This window comes from Poecile atricapillus, chromosome 3, assembly GCF_030490865.1.
Source record: "Poecile atricapillus isolate bPoeAtr1 chromosome 3, bPoeAtr1.hap1, whole genome shotgun sequence".
Taxonomy (NCBI): domain Eukaryota; kingdom Metazoa; phylum Chordata; class Aves; order Passeriformes; family Paridae; genus Poecile; species Poecile atricapillus.
In genome coordinates this window covers 46810956-46827550 of record NC_081251.1, presented here as the reverse complement: position 1 = coordinate 46827550, position 16595 = coordinate 46810956, and the positions used below count along the sequence as shown (strand labels likewise).

At 45.8% G+C, this 16595-nt stretch overlaps 2 protein-coding genes across 9 annotated transcripts in view; both read left to right on the top strand.

Annotated features, from left to right (window-relative positions):
- FYN (FYN proto-oncogene, Src family tyrosine kinase) overlaps positions 1 to 3846 on the top strand; it is a 138343-nt gene extending 134497 nt beyond the window's left edge. For all 7 annotated transcript variants that reach the window (XM_058835462.1, XM_058835468.1, XM_058835467.1 and 4 more), the window contains one exon: positions 905 to 3846. In XM_058835462.1, coding sequence (XP_058691445.1) covers positions 905 to 1113 — 209 coding nt within the window. In that variant the 3' untranslated portion in view covers positions 1114 to 3846. The remainder of the gene's footprint in view (positions 1 to 904) is intronic.
- Positions 3847 to 10154: 6308 nt separating this feature from the next.
- The window catches only part of TRAF3IP2 (TRAF3 interacting protein 2), a 29153-nt gene continuing 22712 nt past the window's right edge, over positions 10155 to 16595 (top strand). The window contains exon 1 of one of the 2 annotated variants that reach the window (XR_009277268.1): positions 10155 to 10586. The gene's annotated coding sequence lies outside the window, so the exon portion shown is untranslated. The remainder of the gene's footprint in view (positions 10587 to 16595) is intronic. The other variant, XM_058835769.1, reaches the window with a different exon arrangement.

Genomic DNA, 16595 nt, shown 5'->3' with positions numbered 1-16595 from the left:
GAGAAGGTAGCAAAGGATCTGGCTTTACTCTCAGAGTCTAGCAAGATGAGTCACCATCCCTGGAGATATTTAAAAGTCTGTAGATGTGGTGCTTAGGGACATGGTTCAGTGGTGGACTTGGCAGTGTTAGGTTAACAATTGGACTCAGTGATCTTAAGGGTCTTTTCCAACCTAAATGTTTCTATGATTATCTGAAGGTAATACAACTTCTTACTGGGTTTTTTTGAGAGAGAGAGAGCACTATGGTTCTTTAGTGGAGATGTTTTACTTGGCGTTTGACTTGTCTTGTGAGCAGCTTTGTTCTGTTTTGGTTTGGGAACAGTCAAATATGATAGAAACTGTACTAACCAGCACAGATGGAGGGATTGCAGGTCAGCAGCAGTAAGCTTCTGGCCTGACACTGAAGGCAATGCTGCTGGACAGCCGTGGTAGCCAGGAGTAGCAGGGTTTGTCTTGAAGTCTCTGCAGCATGACCTCACAGAATGCTTTCAGAAAGGCCCACGCTCAGTGTGAGGGTTTCAGAAATTCATCTTAATTTCTAGGATTTTGAATTTTCCATTCTTTGCAATGCATTTGTTTTCCTTAAGCACATCACATATTATGTTTCACAGTTCCTTCTGTCAGAGAGGGAAAGCACCAAATCCTGCCCACTGTGAGTAAGCCAAGAGGGTAACCATGGGAGCAGTGTTCTGCTCATCACTGCATCCTAAAACCCTTTACTGAGAAAGAAAATAATCCAGGTTACCTTGCAGTAGGTGAGGAGCTGAAACAGGACATCAGTGTGATTGTGTTTCACTTGTCTTTAACAAAAGAAATCAGTATGATTGAGCAAACCACCTGTGTTGCAGATACAGTTATACTTGGTTATTTTTTCTGCAATTTACTTTTTGTCTGCCCTTCACAGGCATGAATAACCGTGAAGTCTTGGAGCAAGTAGAACGAGGTTATCGGATGCCATGTCCTCAGGACTGTCCCATCTCCTTGCATGAGCTTATGATTCACTGCTGGAAAAAAGACCCAGAGGAGCGTCCAACTTTTGAATATTTACAGGGTTTTCTTGAAGACTACTTCACTGCAACAGAACCCCAGTACCAGCCTGGTGACAACCTGTAAATCCCTGGTTTCCAGACACTGTCATGAATTACCAGGTGTTTCTCAGCCCTGCCCCACCTGCTCTCCACCTTCCAACTCTGTGATTGGCTTCTCCAGAGTGCAACATCTTCCAGCACTGCAGTGCACAGGAGGGGCTGAAGCTGGGAACTTCCACAGCCCTTGCCTATGACCACTTGTCCTAACAATCTGAATGTCCTGGATGAAAAGGAGAAAAACACTTGTTTTTTCTTAATCAAAGACTCCAAAACTGCATTGTATTGATGTTATGTAAACTGCAAAACCTCTGTTCATTGTAAATAGTAACTCAGTGCCAATAACTGATCCTAGTGCTTTCCTTTTTTTAAAATGCAAAACCTATGTGATTTTAACTAGTCTTCTCCTGATTCAACTAAAAGTATTATTTTCCAGAAGTGGCCTCTTTGTCTAAAACTTTTTTTTTTTTTTTTCATGTTTTAACAAATAAAAAAATCAGGACAGGTGTTTGGGTTTTTGCTTTTTTATATATAAAATATATATAATATATATACATACCTGTACATACAGTATATGGGTGCTGTTGCAGAGGAGGCTCATTTGGAATTGAATGACTCTTGCTGCAGCTGTACCCAGAAAGCGATAATTTTACTGCAGACATGAAAACACTGGTGGGATTCTGAAAGCCAGTGATCTAATTTTTGGCTTTTGCCAAGCATGATTTTTTTAAATTGGATTGCACTTTTTGTTTATGATTATGTACCTGTAGATGGTTGTAATTTTGCTCTTTCAGGAATCACGTGCTGTATTTACAGTAATGTTTCCAATGTTTGACAAGTGTGTGATGATTTGTTCTTGAAATTAAAACGAACATATTTAAAGCAAGAAAACTACACCATCACCGTTTGAACTGGAAAATTGAAACTGCAAGGACTTCTTGTATCAAAACATGTATACTGAAACGTTTCAAAAAGATTTATTAAGCAGTGTAACCACATTCAGATGGTCTTAAAATAATAGCATTTTAGCCATGTCCCCCCGCTAAACTATTGGTCATGCAACTAGGATTTTTCTGTTTTATGTGTAACATTTTTCCATTGTAAAATAAGTGTGTTAAGTGTCCTGTACTGCTAATGAAATTACTTTCTCTGTGTCTGCAAGTTCTCCAGTGGAATTACTATGCACTTCTTTACATTTCATGGGGGATGCACAGAACAAAGTATTATCTTTTCAGTTGTCTGTACCAGCCTTGAATTACTTACGTTTAACCAAAAAACACAAAAAAAAATTCCTTTCTATTTCTATTGAGTTTTTAATACTGAGTTGCAAATTTTAAAGTCTTAATTACATTTTGTTATGGTTTATTCGCAAGTTTACATTTTAAAACTGTTTAACTTTCTTAATTTAGTAATTAAAAAAAAAGAGCATTTTACATTTGGATAGTTGTTTTTTTGTTTAAACTGTGGAGCTAATGGTGGACATGAGATTAAAAACTTTTCAAGAAGGGGTGTCATGCCATTTGGGGCATCATATTTCATAGGAGTACGCAGACCAGTTACCTATGGGACATCATTTTCCAAATTACGAAGTCATTATGTTTTTAAATAGCTGGAGTTCAACTGTAAGGAAGATGGCTGAATGCATAGTTAGTCTCTCATTTCTCTCTTCTACAGCACTTTGTTCTTTATTAGTTCTGTTGCATTTAACATGAATACTTTTACATTTACAAGTAAATGTACAATTTGCAGGAAAAGCTTTTCTATGTCTTGTATTGCTGTTACCGCTTTAAAAGATTGCAGCCAACTAAGACTTCCTGACAGTTGAAACTTTTATTTTAATTATTTAGTACTTAGGTTGTGAATTCATAATCTGAAGATTCACACATTTCCTAAAGAGAACCTTTCTTTGTTTGTGAAAACTAACCCAATAATTAATTGAGATTCAGAGAACAAATTGTCATCGTTTTAATATTTTCTATACAAAACTTTGACTGAAAATCCTCTTGCAAAGGAGGCTTCCACACTTAGCCTTTCTCAAAGTGTGAATTTATATGGCAATGTTGCTTGTTACCAGATTTCCATGATAAATTGGTTAACGTTTTACATGTAGAGTCTATAAGTAATGTTATGTACATTATATATTCAATGTTGCTGTACCTGTAGCTGTGGAGTACTGAAGAGGCCATGATCCTTGTTGGACTTCTAGCTTCCTCTTAGTACTTACAAAGCAAGTCGTGGCCCTCTTTTTTTTCCCACAGCTACCCCCCTGCCTTAAAATATCATCCATGGAACTGAGGACTCGATAGTAACTCAGCGGGCTGGCAAAGCCAAAATGTCACCTCCTCAGCCCAGAGCCCGGTGGCGAGGCACGGCCATTCTGCCAAGTTCCTCAGCAGCCTTTGCTACGCCACAAACTTAAGTGCAGTTTCCATCTGTGCTGCGGGACGAGCCTAAAACATTAGTTTGCCTGTGTTTCTGATTGGAAGTAAGACTCAGATGGGGCGTTGTTGGGGTTTTATGGCCTTTATTTCTGATTCTTGGGTTTGCTGTTTCTTGTATTGCATTCGGTCTCTGAGTACCATGTTGGTCTCTGCCGGATCTCTGCCTGCAGCTGGCTTGTGTGCAGACTGGTGCCACTGTTGAGTGGCAAATCCAGACCATTTCTCATCGGTAGCTCTTCTGCTTCTTTTTCTTAATGTTGGGAGTTTTGTTGTTTGGGTTTTTTAATCTCTCAAATAAAAACATTAGCAAAAAATTTAAACAAGGTTGTTAGGTTTTTTTGCTATAAATTAATAAAAGCCTTTTCTTAAGCACTGTGTACACACCACAAGTAGCTGTGTGGTGACTGTAAAAGTAGAATTTATGAGATTAAGGATCTCCTTTTCCTTTGAATATTTTTTTAATGTAAGACTAAGTACATTCCACCCAGATAAAAACAGTTGGCCTAATGCTCCCCCCACCAGCCCACCTAATTCCCAACCGATCCATGGTGTGGTGGCTGAGTTCCAGAAGAGGTGTTCTGGTAGACCTACCAGCAGCAGAAAGGACTCAGTGGGGTGACACAGGCATCTCTAAGCCAAGTTTAATCCAAGACCCGTCTCAGGAAAAGTGGCAGCTGGAAATGGTACAGTGCTGCAAAAGGGATGGTTAGTGTGGTTACTCTATTTCTGTGAGAAGGCAATTATGTGAGACTTGGTGGTCTTTGAAAAAGACAGAAGTTTGTCAAAGGCACTAACATGATATTCTTTGGCTTTTGTGAACAGTGCTCAGTGTAGTTCTGGGTGACAATCTGGTTTTGATTTAATTACCACTGTAGAAAAACAAAGTAAATACGGAACAGGAGAGTGATTAACTGCTGAAATTACAAGAATAATCACAAATGGAAAATTTGTCTCCAGTGTGAGTCTTTCTCCTGAAGCCTCTAGACTGGAAAGGACTACCTGCAGCCCAAGAAGGCAGATTGCTAAATATCTCAATCTTGCCACGTAACTTCAAGGTGAGTGGAAAGCTCCTCAAATTTATTTTAACGTGCAACATCCTTTTCTCAAGTGCTGCAATAAAAAATGCAGCACGCTAATGAATGCTACCATATTGTACCCAAGGGGTTTAAGGGCCTCATGCGAGGCTGAGCCCAGGCATGCAAGAGCTATTGGGAGATATACAGTAGCTCCTCTTCTAAAGTGTAGACAATATTCATTCATCAAAGAAGCCTTTTCCTGTCTAATGGGAAATTACCACCAGCAGTGCAGACAAAAGGATATTTATTTTCTCCAGTAGTGTCAGTTTGAGGGTCTGTCTGTCTTTCAAAAATAATTGAAGTCTGTTTGTAGCTCAGAAATCTCATTGTGTTCTGCAGTCTTGGAAAGCAGTGATTATAATTTCCTGTGACTCATACACAGGGATATTTTATCACTGAGGGGACTCCTGTCAACTGGAGCAGTATTCCCTGCCATCTTAACTGAAGAAAGGGGCACTTCATTTTCAGACTTTCCTGCACAGACCAAACCAGAACCCGTGTCCTTTCTGCAGAAAAGGGGCCCCTTGCTGGGATTGCCACATGATTAGAGTGCTAGTGTCTCCCTCTCAGTGCTGCTAAATTTCTCAGGAGAACTTCTGACAGCTAAAATCAGGCTGCTGAGGTTCATTTTGAATGTTAGAGAGGAAATGCTGGCTTTCTTTAAGTCTGTGAGATATTTTCTGTTGACTTTTAATACAGAGCCTATTCTTATGTGTGTGTGTGTGTGTGTGTGTGTGTGTGTAAAATTTTCTGTAACTCAAAAGGCAGTTCAAACATAAAACATCTACACAAACATCAATCTATCTCCTTGTATTCCTCCCCTGTAGCTGAATGCTTAACAAAAATGTAAAACTGGGACATGAGTAGATTAGAGGACAAAATGATGTTAACAACGAAAGAGCTGCTCTTTTTTTTTTCTTTTCTTTTTTAATTTTTTTCCCCTGCTGGTTCCCACTACATGATCTGTTACAATCCCTATTCCCAAACCAGCAGAGGTGGTAGCAGCAAGCACTGCTGCTACAGCCCGGAGATGCTGTGGGTCTCTGGCTACTGCGAAGAGCAGCCTGCAGCTGATTTTAAAGTTGGGGAGAGAAAACGTTTCTCCCAAGGGCATGGCTGCAGTTTGGAGCCTGCGGCGGAAGCGTGCAGGAGTGCTGAGAGAACTGCCCTCCCAGGAAAAGCAGGTCATTAGCTGGTAGGCGCTGCATGGTGTGGTGGAGAGGCAGAGCCAAAGGTTGCAGCAGCAGCTGTGTTTGCAGCACCAGCTGTGCTCACAGCGCCTGTGCTTCCTTGTGCCCAGGGATTTGGGTGATGAGATTAGAGCAGGCTGAGGAGCGTGAACTGCGGTTTCTGCTTCCAAATGTAAATATCTTCTCTGCTACAGTGTGGAGGAAAATAGTGTATGTTCAAGATGGGGAAAAAAATCACAGGACTGGTGTGGCCTGTGACTGCGAGGCAAGTGTTGGTTCTGCCTGACCAGGCCAGATGGAAGTTTGATTGTTTGGCTCATTGTTGGGAATAACTCGGCATTTAAGCTCTGTGAATAGCTAAAAGGGCAGAGAGTAAAGAAATGAGATTATCCTTCTTCCCCTACAGCCAAGCTAGAGCTTGCCAAGGGCTCTGGTTTGTGTTTTTGTGCATCAGCATTTGTTGCTGAGCTCCTGCACCCAGAGCCTTGTGAAGTTTGCCCAGCTACCTATTGTCACAGCTTCACACAAAATTCCTGAGGCCTGTAATGGATTAATTCAAATCTGGAAAAAGAAAAAAGAATGCAGGGCTGCTTTGTGACTGTTGGGGCTCAGCCTCATGACAGAGGCCTGTCTGTGAGCCCTGGAATTCCCTGTACTTTGTTCACTGCTGCACTTCAGGCTCTGGGCTGCCTGTCAATCCCACAGGCTGCTGGATTTCCCCAGCTAGAAGATGCTACTCATATAGGAAGGGTCCCTGGTGTTGGGAAAGGGCTGCAGGGGTCCCAGCAGAGACCTCCTGGCACCACATAGGGCCTAGCCCATCACTGTTCCTGAGACAGGCTTCCAGGAGAGAGTGGGAATGAAGAAGGAGCCTGCAGCTTCCCTGGAGGCCCCAGAAGCTTGGACACCCAGAGCTGCCATGCTCTGTTGGCAGCAGTTCAGGCACTACTGTGTGGAGCTGCTGACGGGTCTTGGGGTGGTTTGGCCAGGGCTGTGTTGCTACAGCCCATAGTCCCAGTGACAATGGAGAAGCAGATGCTAAATCCTGCCCTCCTAAAAAAGCAAAGGCAACAAGCCACATGGAGAACAGCTTTGTGTCTTAAAGAGAGAGGACTAGTTACATTTGATCACATGAGAGCTCAAGTGTTCCCTCAAATTCCCATGCCTCCCAAAAGCAGTGCGGCCACCAGCTAAGCTTTGTCTGTGATCTCATATACATCCAGTGTATAAAACACATTCCACATATTGAACATTTGCATATGTTACATGTCTTTTGTTCCACTTGGGTGGCCTTTTCCTCCCCTCCCCCCCACCTCCTGCCCCATTACTCATCCACGCACCTCCCGTCACGTTGTTCTGGACGTGTCATTTCTGAAGGCCTATACATCCCTATCCTGTGGAGAATAGGGGCTCTGTTAATTGTCAAACATTGAGTGGGAAAAGATCAATGGGTGACTAATTGGATGCAAGAGGGAGTAAAATAGGTATTACTTAGCTTCTGCTCTTAATTAACAGGATACATAATGCTGTGTGGAAAATCTTAACAAATGGCAGGAGGGGCTTTTGTCATTATGCAGGGTTTGATTACAAGCATTGCACAAGCTAACATCCGGGTACGGTTTTCTTTCCTTTCAGGTGTCTCTGCAGGTGTGACTGAAAAATGCCAAAGCAAGAGCCTTAAAATAAAGTAAGTGGAAAATATTTTTGCAGACATGTGCCTAGCAATGTAAACAGCAAGGCCCCAGTTTTCCTCACAGCGCAAAAGCAGCAAGGGACAAGCCACATGCAGAGAACCAGAGTGAGACCATCATGCGTGTTATGCTGAGGCAGACAGGGTTAAAGGCTCACTGCAATGTCTCCAGGTTAATTCACAGCACTAATGTTAAAAGAGGAGCAACAAGACAGTGCTTTATTTGAACATTTAATCATTCGGAAGCAAAAACATTCATGATTTATTTCTCCAAATACAGAGATATGGTAGGAAACATGAGAAGGGGCACTCAATACCAACACTTTCTTCCCAAAGAAAAAAGAAATATTACAACTCCTGAAGGATTAGGAACCTTTCTAGAAAAAAAAGGTCTGTGTTACTTTCCTTGCCAATGAAAACCATCCTGCATTTGAATCTGTCCTTTTTATGACAAGCCCAATATGACTCATCACATTCTGCTTGTAAATAATGTACAAATGAGATACTAACTTTAGAGAGCTCAGTTTTATTTGGCTTTCAGTGAGTGAAGCCAGTAGGGTAGGAAGACTTCAAGTATATAAAAGAGGCCTTCAGAAGACAATTATGGTGGCTTCAGTTTTGGAGATGAGGGTGGTTTTTGAAATGCTGAAATAAACTTGGGTATCTGTTGTCCAAGTTTCCTAATCCAAAAATGAGTTGACAGTTTCTACAGCTTTGTAGGAGGGTACTTAGGCTTGGGCAGGACTTTTGAAACCCACTCTGCAGACAGTGCTGTTAACAGAGTCAGAAGAGTGTGACTTTCAAACTATTTTTCCTCTCCTTGTCAGGCTGTTAATAAGGTACATAAAGCTCAAGTGAGAGGAAATTGCTCCAAATTTCTGCTGTTTTCTGGGGCTTGGCAAGTTAAAGAGGGGACAGAGACTGGTTCTTTGGCCACATCTGCAGACACCATTAGGTCTCTACATTTCTGGACCTGGGATTGCTCGCACAGGGGACAGATCTCACAGTCAGAACCTTCCTCTCCTGGCCAACTGGCAGCTGTCTACAGAGGTGGCAGGTGGATAGTGTTGTTTGCTGGATGTTACAAACCAATGTCCAGGGTTTGACCAGCTGAGAATAGAGGACTGTCCATACCCACTGTTGGTGAGGGAGGCTATCCACCACGTGAAGGGACTCCATAACAGAGTCTTTTACAAAGGAACGGCACAAATGTGAGTATTGATGCAACTTTCCATGGGACACTCTGCCTGCCAAGTCCCCATGCTGCCTGCATTCCCTGAGGAGTGGGTCATCACACAGCAAACACTACATACATCCCTCACATACATCCCAGGAAGGTCAGGCACTCCACAGAGCAACTCTCCCTCCCTGCTTCCATCCTGTCAGTGTTCACCAAGGTCCTGATTTTGGTTCCTGTGTGGCCATGGGCCCCTCGCCACCCTCACCCACTGTGGCACACAGGTGGCAATGGAGCCATCACTGCTCCCAAGCTGGAGGCCAGTGGGAAAACTGGCAGGAGAGGCAGCCACCCAGCCCAGTGTGGTACAACTCAGGGGTCAGGCAGCCTTGATGAAAATGCCAGCTGTCAGGGTGTTCATGGTGCAAAACAGCTGTGCAGCACAGGCCAGGCCAGAGGGATTAAACCTCCATCTGACTCAAATGACTGTGGTTATAATGCAGCCACTCCAGCCTCAGGCATCTAGTGCTCATCATATCTGGGTCTGGCTGGGACCAACAGGGACTGTCCAGGAAGTCTGGCAGCAGTCAAGGACAACTTTAGGATGCTCCAAAAGGGAACCCTTGCCTTGGCACAGGAGGGAGGAAGCAGGGAAGAAGGGGGTCAGGAAGGCCAGTTCTGGGGTCAGGAAGGCCAGTTCTGGGGCCAGGCTGCAGGGCATCACTGCACTGCCATCAATACAATCATACTTAGTGCTCGGATGGAGGCACATGCTGCTCCCAGCTGCTTGGGGTTTCCCTCCAAAAATGTGGGTGGTCATTCCCCGATGAGAGGAGATAATTCCCTGAGTCACTGGTATGCCTGTAGACCAGAAAGAGGGGCTGGCAGAGTGGTGGGCATCCCGAGAGAGCCATTCCCGGGGGCTGGAATGCTGGGCATGCGACCCCTTCCTCCAGCCCCAGTGTCCCAGGAAGGGCACAGGCAGGAGCAGCGGTGGCACTGGCGGAGCCAGGAGCTTGGGGATGGTTTAGTTGTCCCTGTGTGTGCAGGCAGAGCTGCCAGGCTCTGAGGCAGCGCGGGGTGTCCGCCCGTGCTCACTTGGAGGATGAGGAGCCCAGGCTGCGGCTGAGTGAACCTCCTTCTAGGGTTAAAGTAAGAAAATGAGGCTGGAGACCAGGAAGAGCTTCTCGGCAGGGAGATGCGCTGAGTGGGGGGTCAGGACAGTGGTGCGGGCTGGGACGAAAGCGGCCGGAGTGGCTTTCCTGGGGCAGCTCACCCAGGATCTCCGGAGCTGCTCGGCTCCCAGGAGCTGTGAGAATACAGAAGTTTCAGCTTGTAGGAAAAGCGAGTTTCTGCTCCTTGAGAGTGCAGAAACTTGGAAGTGTCTAGAAATCTAACCTAAAAGAAAGAACAAGACGAAAAATCCCTTTTTTTGTTGTTCTTTATATAGTTCTTACACGCATCATGTGATTGTCTTCTGTAGTCTGAATCACAACCGATTGAACATTCGGCATTGACGGTAAGCGGCCGAGGGCTGAAAGCAAGGGATGACTTTCCCGACGAGGCACACGGTTTAGGAATGACAGCGGGCTTCCCCCTGAGTTCTTTATCGGCGGCGCTCAGGCAGGGGCCGCCCGGCTCCCCACGGGAGCGGCGGCGAGCGCAGGGAGCTGCGAGCTTCCAAGTGTCACTCCCCCACCGAGGCTCTCCCGCCGCCGCCGTGCTGAGCCCTGCCTGCCTCTTCCACTTCCTGCTGCGGAGCCAGTTCTGCCGCTCACCTGGGAGAGGCAGGGAGGCTGTCGTAAAAGGAGGGGAAAGCCGCCCGGCCGGCTGAGGAAGGAGCCCCGGGCGCGGCGGGGAGCGCAGGAGGCGCGCAGCCCTCTCGCTCTCCTCGGGCAGCCCAGCGCGAACCTCCCTCGGCCGCAAGGTAAGAAGTGCCCGAGGTGCCGCCTCTCTCTGCCCCTGTTTGCCGTCAGCTGCTGGCCCACGCCGGGCTCTCGCTGGGGCTTCCTCCCCCCCTTCCAGTTGCTGTCTCGCTCGCTTTCTCCCCCCTCTCTCGTGTCATGAGAGCCCGACTTTCACAGATGGTTACAACATGTTTCAGCCATTTCGCTGCAGTTTGTTTTGTTTGTTGGTTCTTGTTCTTTTATTATTATTTTTTTAAAATCAGGAGGGGTTTGGGGTAAACACTGGGGGCGGACACGCCTGGTGTCGAAATGTTGTCCTGCCTATTTACGTAGTTGCCTGGCAATGCCTGGCGGCCGGGCCTGATCCCGCTCCCGCCCTACCCGGCTCTGCAGGCTCAAGGTGCTGTGTTGGCAGATGGCCCTCTCCTCCCTTTCCTTTCTCCTTCCCTTTCCTTTCCCCTTCCCTTTCCTTTCCCCTTCCCTTTCCTTTCCCCTTCCCTTTCCTTTCCCCTTCCCTTTCCTTTCCCCTTACCTTTCCTTTCCCCTTACCTTTCCTTTCCCCTTACCTTTCCTTTCCCCTTCCCTTTCCTTTCCCCTTCCCTTTCCTTTCCCCTTCCCTTTCCTTTCCCCTTCCCTTTCCTTTCCCCTTCCCTTTCCCTTTCCTTTCCCCTTCCCATTCCCCTTCCCCTTCCTTTCTCATTTCCATTCCCCTTCCCTTTCCCCTTCCCTTTCCTTTTCCCTGCTGACCTGGGGCTGCATAGGACAGGTCCACAGACCTGGTGAGGAAGAGGCAGCTGCAAGGTGTGAAGCAGACAGGATCGCAGACCCTTTTTGCACCATCCTCTATAGCCTTGGCATGGGAACAAGTGGGAGCAAGGTGGTAGTGTTCTTTTCAATTAGGATAAAATCAGCTATATAAAACCTGCTCCCGTTTCACCCAGGATACAAATTTTGTAGGGTTAGCACTGGCTGGGCACCAAGATTGGCACATCTGGGTGTACTGACCCTCAGCCACCACCAGCAACCCTGAGATTAGAAATTCCCATTTCCTGCAAGCCCTGGGTGGTTCAAGGCCTGGACTGGCCACACCAGTGCCCCACCATGACCAGATGTTGCTGTGACACCCAAGGCGGGTGATGCCAGAGACTGGGATGCCAGGCTGGGCGGGTAGTTCCCGGTGGTGCTGCTGCCTGCACTGCTGTCAGCCTCTGAAGCCGGCCTTGCCCTTGCAGAGTGCTGGCAGTATCTGGAAGCATGCTGTATTTTTTATTTTTTTATTTTCCAATGGAGTTGAGTTTTCTTTCTGTTTTCCTTAAGGCAGGAAGCAAGGCATGTGCAATTATGGTGTTCGTGTCTGTCAGTGCCCCCCACCCCCAGCAGTGGCTTTTGAAGTTTGGCAGAGGGTACATGTCTGAAAGATACACACATTTCTGCACGTTTCATGACTGCAAGTGAGCGAGGCAGTTCTCACGCCAGCTGAGGGAGACACGTCAGGTCCCGCAGGCTTCCCTCAGCCTCCCACCGCCCACGCACCTCGCAGCCCTCGTGCTGCAGAGCAGGGAGAATGGCTAAGGATGGGAGAGACGTCAGGCCTGTGAAATACCAGGGCTTCTTTAGGAACCAGAGTCTTCAGTGTAAGGCATGAAGATATAGGTAAGCAGGCTGAGGAAATTGATAGCTCTCAGGGTGATCCCCCCCGTCCCACCCCACTGAGCCAGCCCCAGTTTTGTGACAGGAGTTTTGGATGTCCCGGGGTCATGGGATATCCCAGACTGGGGATTCTTAAGTGCTTGTGGGAGTTTTATCAGCACCAGACATGGGTAGGAAGTACCCTCTGGAAAACAGTCACATTTTTAAGGATACCAAAGATAATTGTAGACATTTTCATATTTCACAAAGTTTAGAAAACTGGCAGGAATATATCTGAGATGCCTGTTTAGATTCTGCTAGGAAATGTCACCCTTCTAGTTTCTTACTACTTATTGCCCAGCATTCCTTCAATATGTATATCGATGTCCACACTAAAAAGGCAAAAAATACTGGGTCTGCTCTAGCCTTTGCACCATGGACTGTCCAGTCAAGCAGCATTAGTTCTGCAAAAGAGAACGTGATGTTTGCCATGCAGGCAGGATTTGAAGTATATTCTCCTGGCACATGTAGATTTTCCTGCCAATGCTTCAGAAAATACATGAGAGCAACCATATAGCCAGAGGAGCATTATTTTCATATTATTTTTCTAATTTTTCCAGAAGTCATAAAAACAAACATTACTTGTCCTAGAGGACTAAAAGTCTGGGCTAGGAATGTGACACGTTGCCTTAGTCTTTGCTGTGGAGGGTACCCAAGGGAGAGGGTCAGCATCTGTGATGACAGCAGCCAAAATTTCTCATGGTGAAGTGTGAAACTCTGAAGCTTGGATTTCCTTGGCAGTGCTTATTTAAGTTGTGGACCCAAACCAGTTCCCACATTTGCACTTGCTCCTCCTGTAAGGATTTCTCTCTGGGTTTTTTTGAGGGAAGTTATGTCTAGTGCTTCCATAGAGAAAGCTGCACATAGAGCAAGTGCTCTTGCACACTTATCTGACCCCATGGCAACAGCATTCCTTGGGATCTCATCATGGGCATCCTCACAGCAGCTTGCAAATTCTGCATCCACTTACTTCCATTCTGCAGATGGATATCAGCAGCACAAGGGAGCTTAAGGGATTCAGCCAAAGTATGCAGGAATTACTTGGAAATCAAGAAATTCTTGTCTGTTCCCCGCACCCCCTCTGCTTGTGATCTCAGCTTTGCCTTAATCTCTACCCATGCCATTTCAGAAATGCTGTGACTGGTGAATAAAAAGCCCTGTCCTTATGTGTTGTGCACCAAGGAAGGTGAGGTTTCTTTCTCATCCTGATGTTTTCTGTTTTAACAAGGTAGACAAATAAAACTTTGATCAAAAGAGTAAAGGTATTTTCCCCCTCTCCAAAAGCGGCAGAGAGCACAACCATGCCTGTGTTGCAGTCTCTCTCTCTTCTGTTTCCTCATGACAGAAGATTTCTAATCAGAAGCAGATAAATGGTTAGTGTGTGTTTTGGGACAGCACATCCTGACAAGTCTTTGTGCTAGAAAACAGATGAAACCTGATGGATTTTGCAATCAGCTGCAAGAAAATAGTACAGATGAGCTGAGTCCAACACCCTTCCCCTTGTCCCCTTGCCTCCGTGAGAGGATTTTTAGGGGACTTTGGCCATTGCTTCAAACTTGGGTGCTCAGGCCCATCTCTACTGACCTGCAGAAGAATTTGCTCCCCTTCATTTATGCTCTCCCTGCAGGTTTTCAGGAGTGGCCAAGGCCAGCAGCAGCTGGTTCTGAGCAGGAGGTCGGGGTGACTTCCCCTGTCTCCCTGGCAGAAGCAGAGGAAGAAGCTCTCTGGGTGTGGGAAACCTCACAATGAAGCTGGAAGGGGGTTCTTGTCAGGAGCTTGAATCACTGAGCACCCACCCACAAAGGTTATTTACTGAATTAATGCACATTGCAGAACTGGGTGTATAAGGAGAGGAAGGAAAAAGAGTGGATTAAGGAGTTCCCTTGACATTTTTGGGAGCAGTCCAGGCTCTGTCCCTCTAGGAAGGGCCTCCTCACTTTATTACAAGCAGAAATATATGCAATGGCTCCAGCTGGTTATCAGTAATCTCCTGAATAGTCAGAGGTGCAGGGGGGATATTAAATTCTTGACGTTTTCTGGCAATATCATGAACTGACTTGAAGTGCAGTGTCTTTCCAAATGAGGTTGGGCACGATCTCTGCTCTCCAGCAGCCTCTGTGCCAGAGCAGGGATCAGGCTACAGGTTTCTGAGGGTATTTCAGTATGCTGCAGCATTCCTCTCCTCTAGTTCTTCAACACAGGAGACCAAGCAGGTAATTTTCTGCCCTATGCCTAACTGTATTTGCAGCATAATCTAACTAGAAAAGTCAAAGGAAACAAAATGAAACTCAGCAGCACAAGGCAACATAAAATACAGGGATAATGGGCTCTTTTGGGTCTTTTTCCAAAAGCCAAGAATCTTCAACTGAGCAGAAACAACACCCTGAAGTACTGCTGCTGGAGGAGGATGTTTTTGAATAATCTGTTACATTTTCAGCAATGTGGGGATTTCTCTTGGGAATTCCCATTCACATGCCATTGCCAGCGTTGCTCAAAGAATGTTCAGCATGTCCTGGGGTTAATTTATCCCTGGGGCCATCACTACAGGCAGAGCTCTGCTGTTGTAACAGCTCCTCTCTCCAGCCAGGGCTACTGAGGGAGGAGGAGGAGGATGAAGTCACATTTCCTACTTTCTTGATGCCAAAGCCCTCATCCCCTTGGTGCCTTCTACCTCGACTCTGTGGGAGCAGGGGCTGTGCATGGATCTCAAAGTTCAGCTCTTGCTTACATCTTGCAGGAGGATCTAATCAAAAACCAATCTAAAAAAACAGGAATTTTTTGCAGGTAAAAACATAAGTGGTGGATTTGGTTGTCTCTTCTGTCTGACCAAATTATTTCACTCAGGTATTTTGAGTAATTTTTTAAGCTCAAGTTACACAGGAAGGAAATAAGGCTGTCTTTTAAATATTAAGTTGATTTGGGAGATAAAGAGGCATTTATCCATTCAGAGGTTAAACTAATAGGAAAGACATTTTTTAAATATTCTAAAGTAAGATATTTGAAGAGTTTGGTGGCTGATGATTTGCTGTACAGTTTAATAAAGTCTTATTATCCCTGACTAAATACATTAAATAATAAACTTCAAGAGAGCAAACCTGAATTTTCCTTGCCCATGTTGTCTCCTTCAGTAGATTCATGAAGTTCATTTCATAGATAGCTAGATGTTAGCAATGGAACTAAAAAAAACCAAAAACTTTGGAGTTTGTAGCCTCCAATGGAATTTAGTAACTTTTAAATCCCATCTGACACCCAATCCAAAACCTATGGAGGTCAATAGAGAGATTTCCATTTACTTCATTGAGCTCTGGATTGAGATCTTGGTTTCTTCACAGAAATCTGTTCTTCTTGTCATGGTGCTAAAGGCTATTGAATATAGAGGATCTGAATTCAAAGTGTTTTCTAGCATTTTTACCCAGCTATTTCAGAGACCATCAGAACAGCATCTTGGTGTATGAGGCATTGCAAATTTGTTTCTGAAAAGTCTAGTTTGCATGTTTGCTTAGGATTATGTCGAATGGAGGGATGATCAGACAATGCATGAGGTAGAGCTGTACCCCAGTCCACAGCTGAGTTGTGCTTTGTGAGCACCAGGGTGAATTTTATGCAAGGAACCAGTTTAAGGAGATGCTCAGAGGGGAATAAGAGTCTGCAATGTGATTTGTGCTGCCGGAGTGTGCGGGTCATTCACTTTTTTGACCAAACGTACAGAGATATCCATAAGTTGAAGCACATCTGAGCAGGCACTCCAAGGCCAGCTGATCCAAGGATCAGGTTTACAAAGCCGTGGAGGTGAGCAGAAGACAGCTGCTTTGCAAGGCATTGACACCTCTCCTTCACAGGTGCTTCTCTGTCAGGGAACCGCTCAGCAGCTTTAGGGCCTGGTTGGTGTAAATCTGACTGTGCTGTACTGCCCTGCTGAGTCACGACCCAGGGCAGTCATCATTTAAACTCACATCTGACCAAAGGTCCCAGGCAAAGGGCGCTTTGCCACACTCGCACAGCACAGCACATCCTGACACAGTCCTGCGCTGGTGCTGAGAGCTCGAGGTCTTCTCTTTCCATAACATCAGTTATGCCTGTCAGAAAACCAGGACTCAGCTGGCTGGTGTTTGTGACTGGGCGTAGAGGAAAAGGGGTGCAAACCTCAGGGAGAGTCGTGATAGTGGGGAGCTGACTGTCAGCCTTTCCAGCCTGGGCGCTGGAATGGCAGGAGCTGGTTTGGCACCAGACACAGCGCTCTCGTGCAGGGGCTGCAGCTGTCAGAGCAGCAGCATGTGTACTGTGCTGGTGTAGCTAATAGCTGCTCTGAGGACTTGCCTACATGGGAAAATTTACCAGTG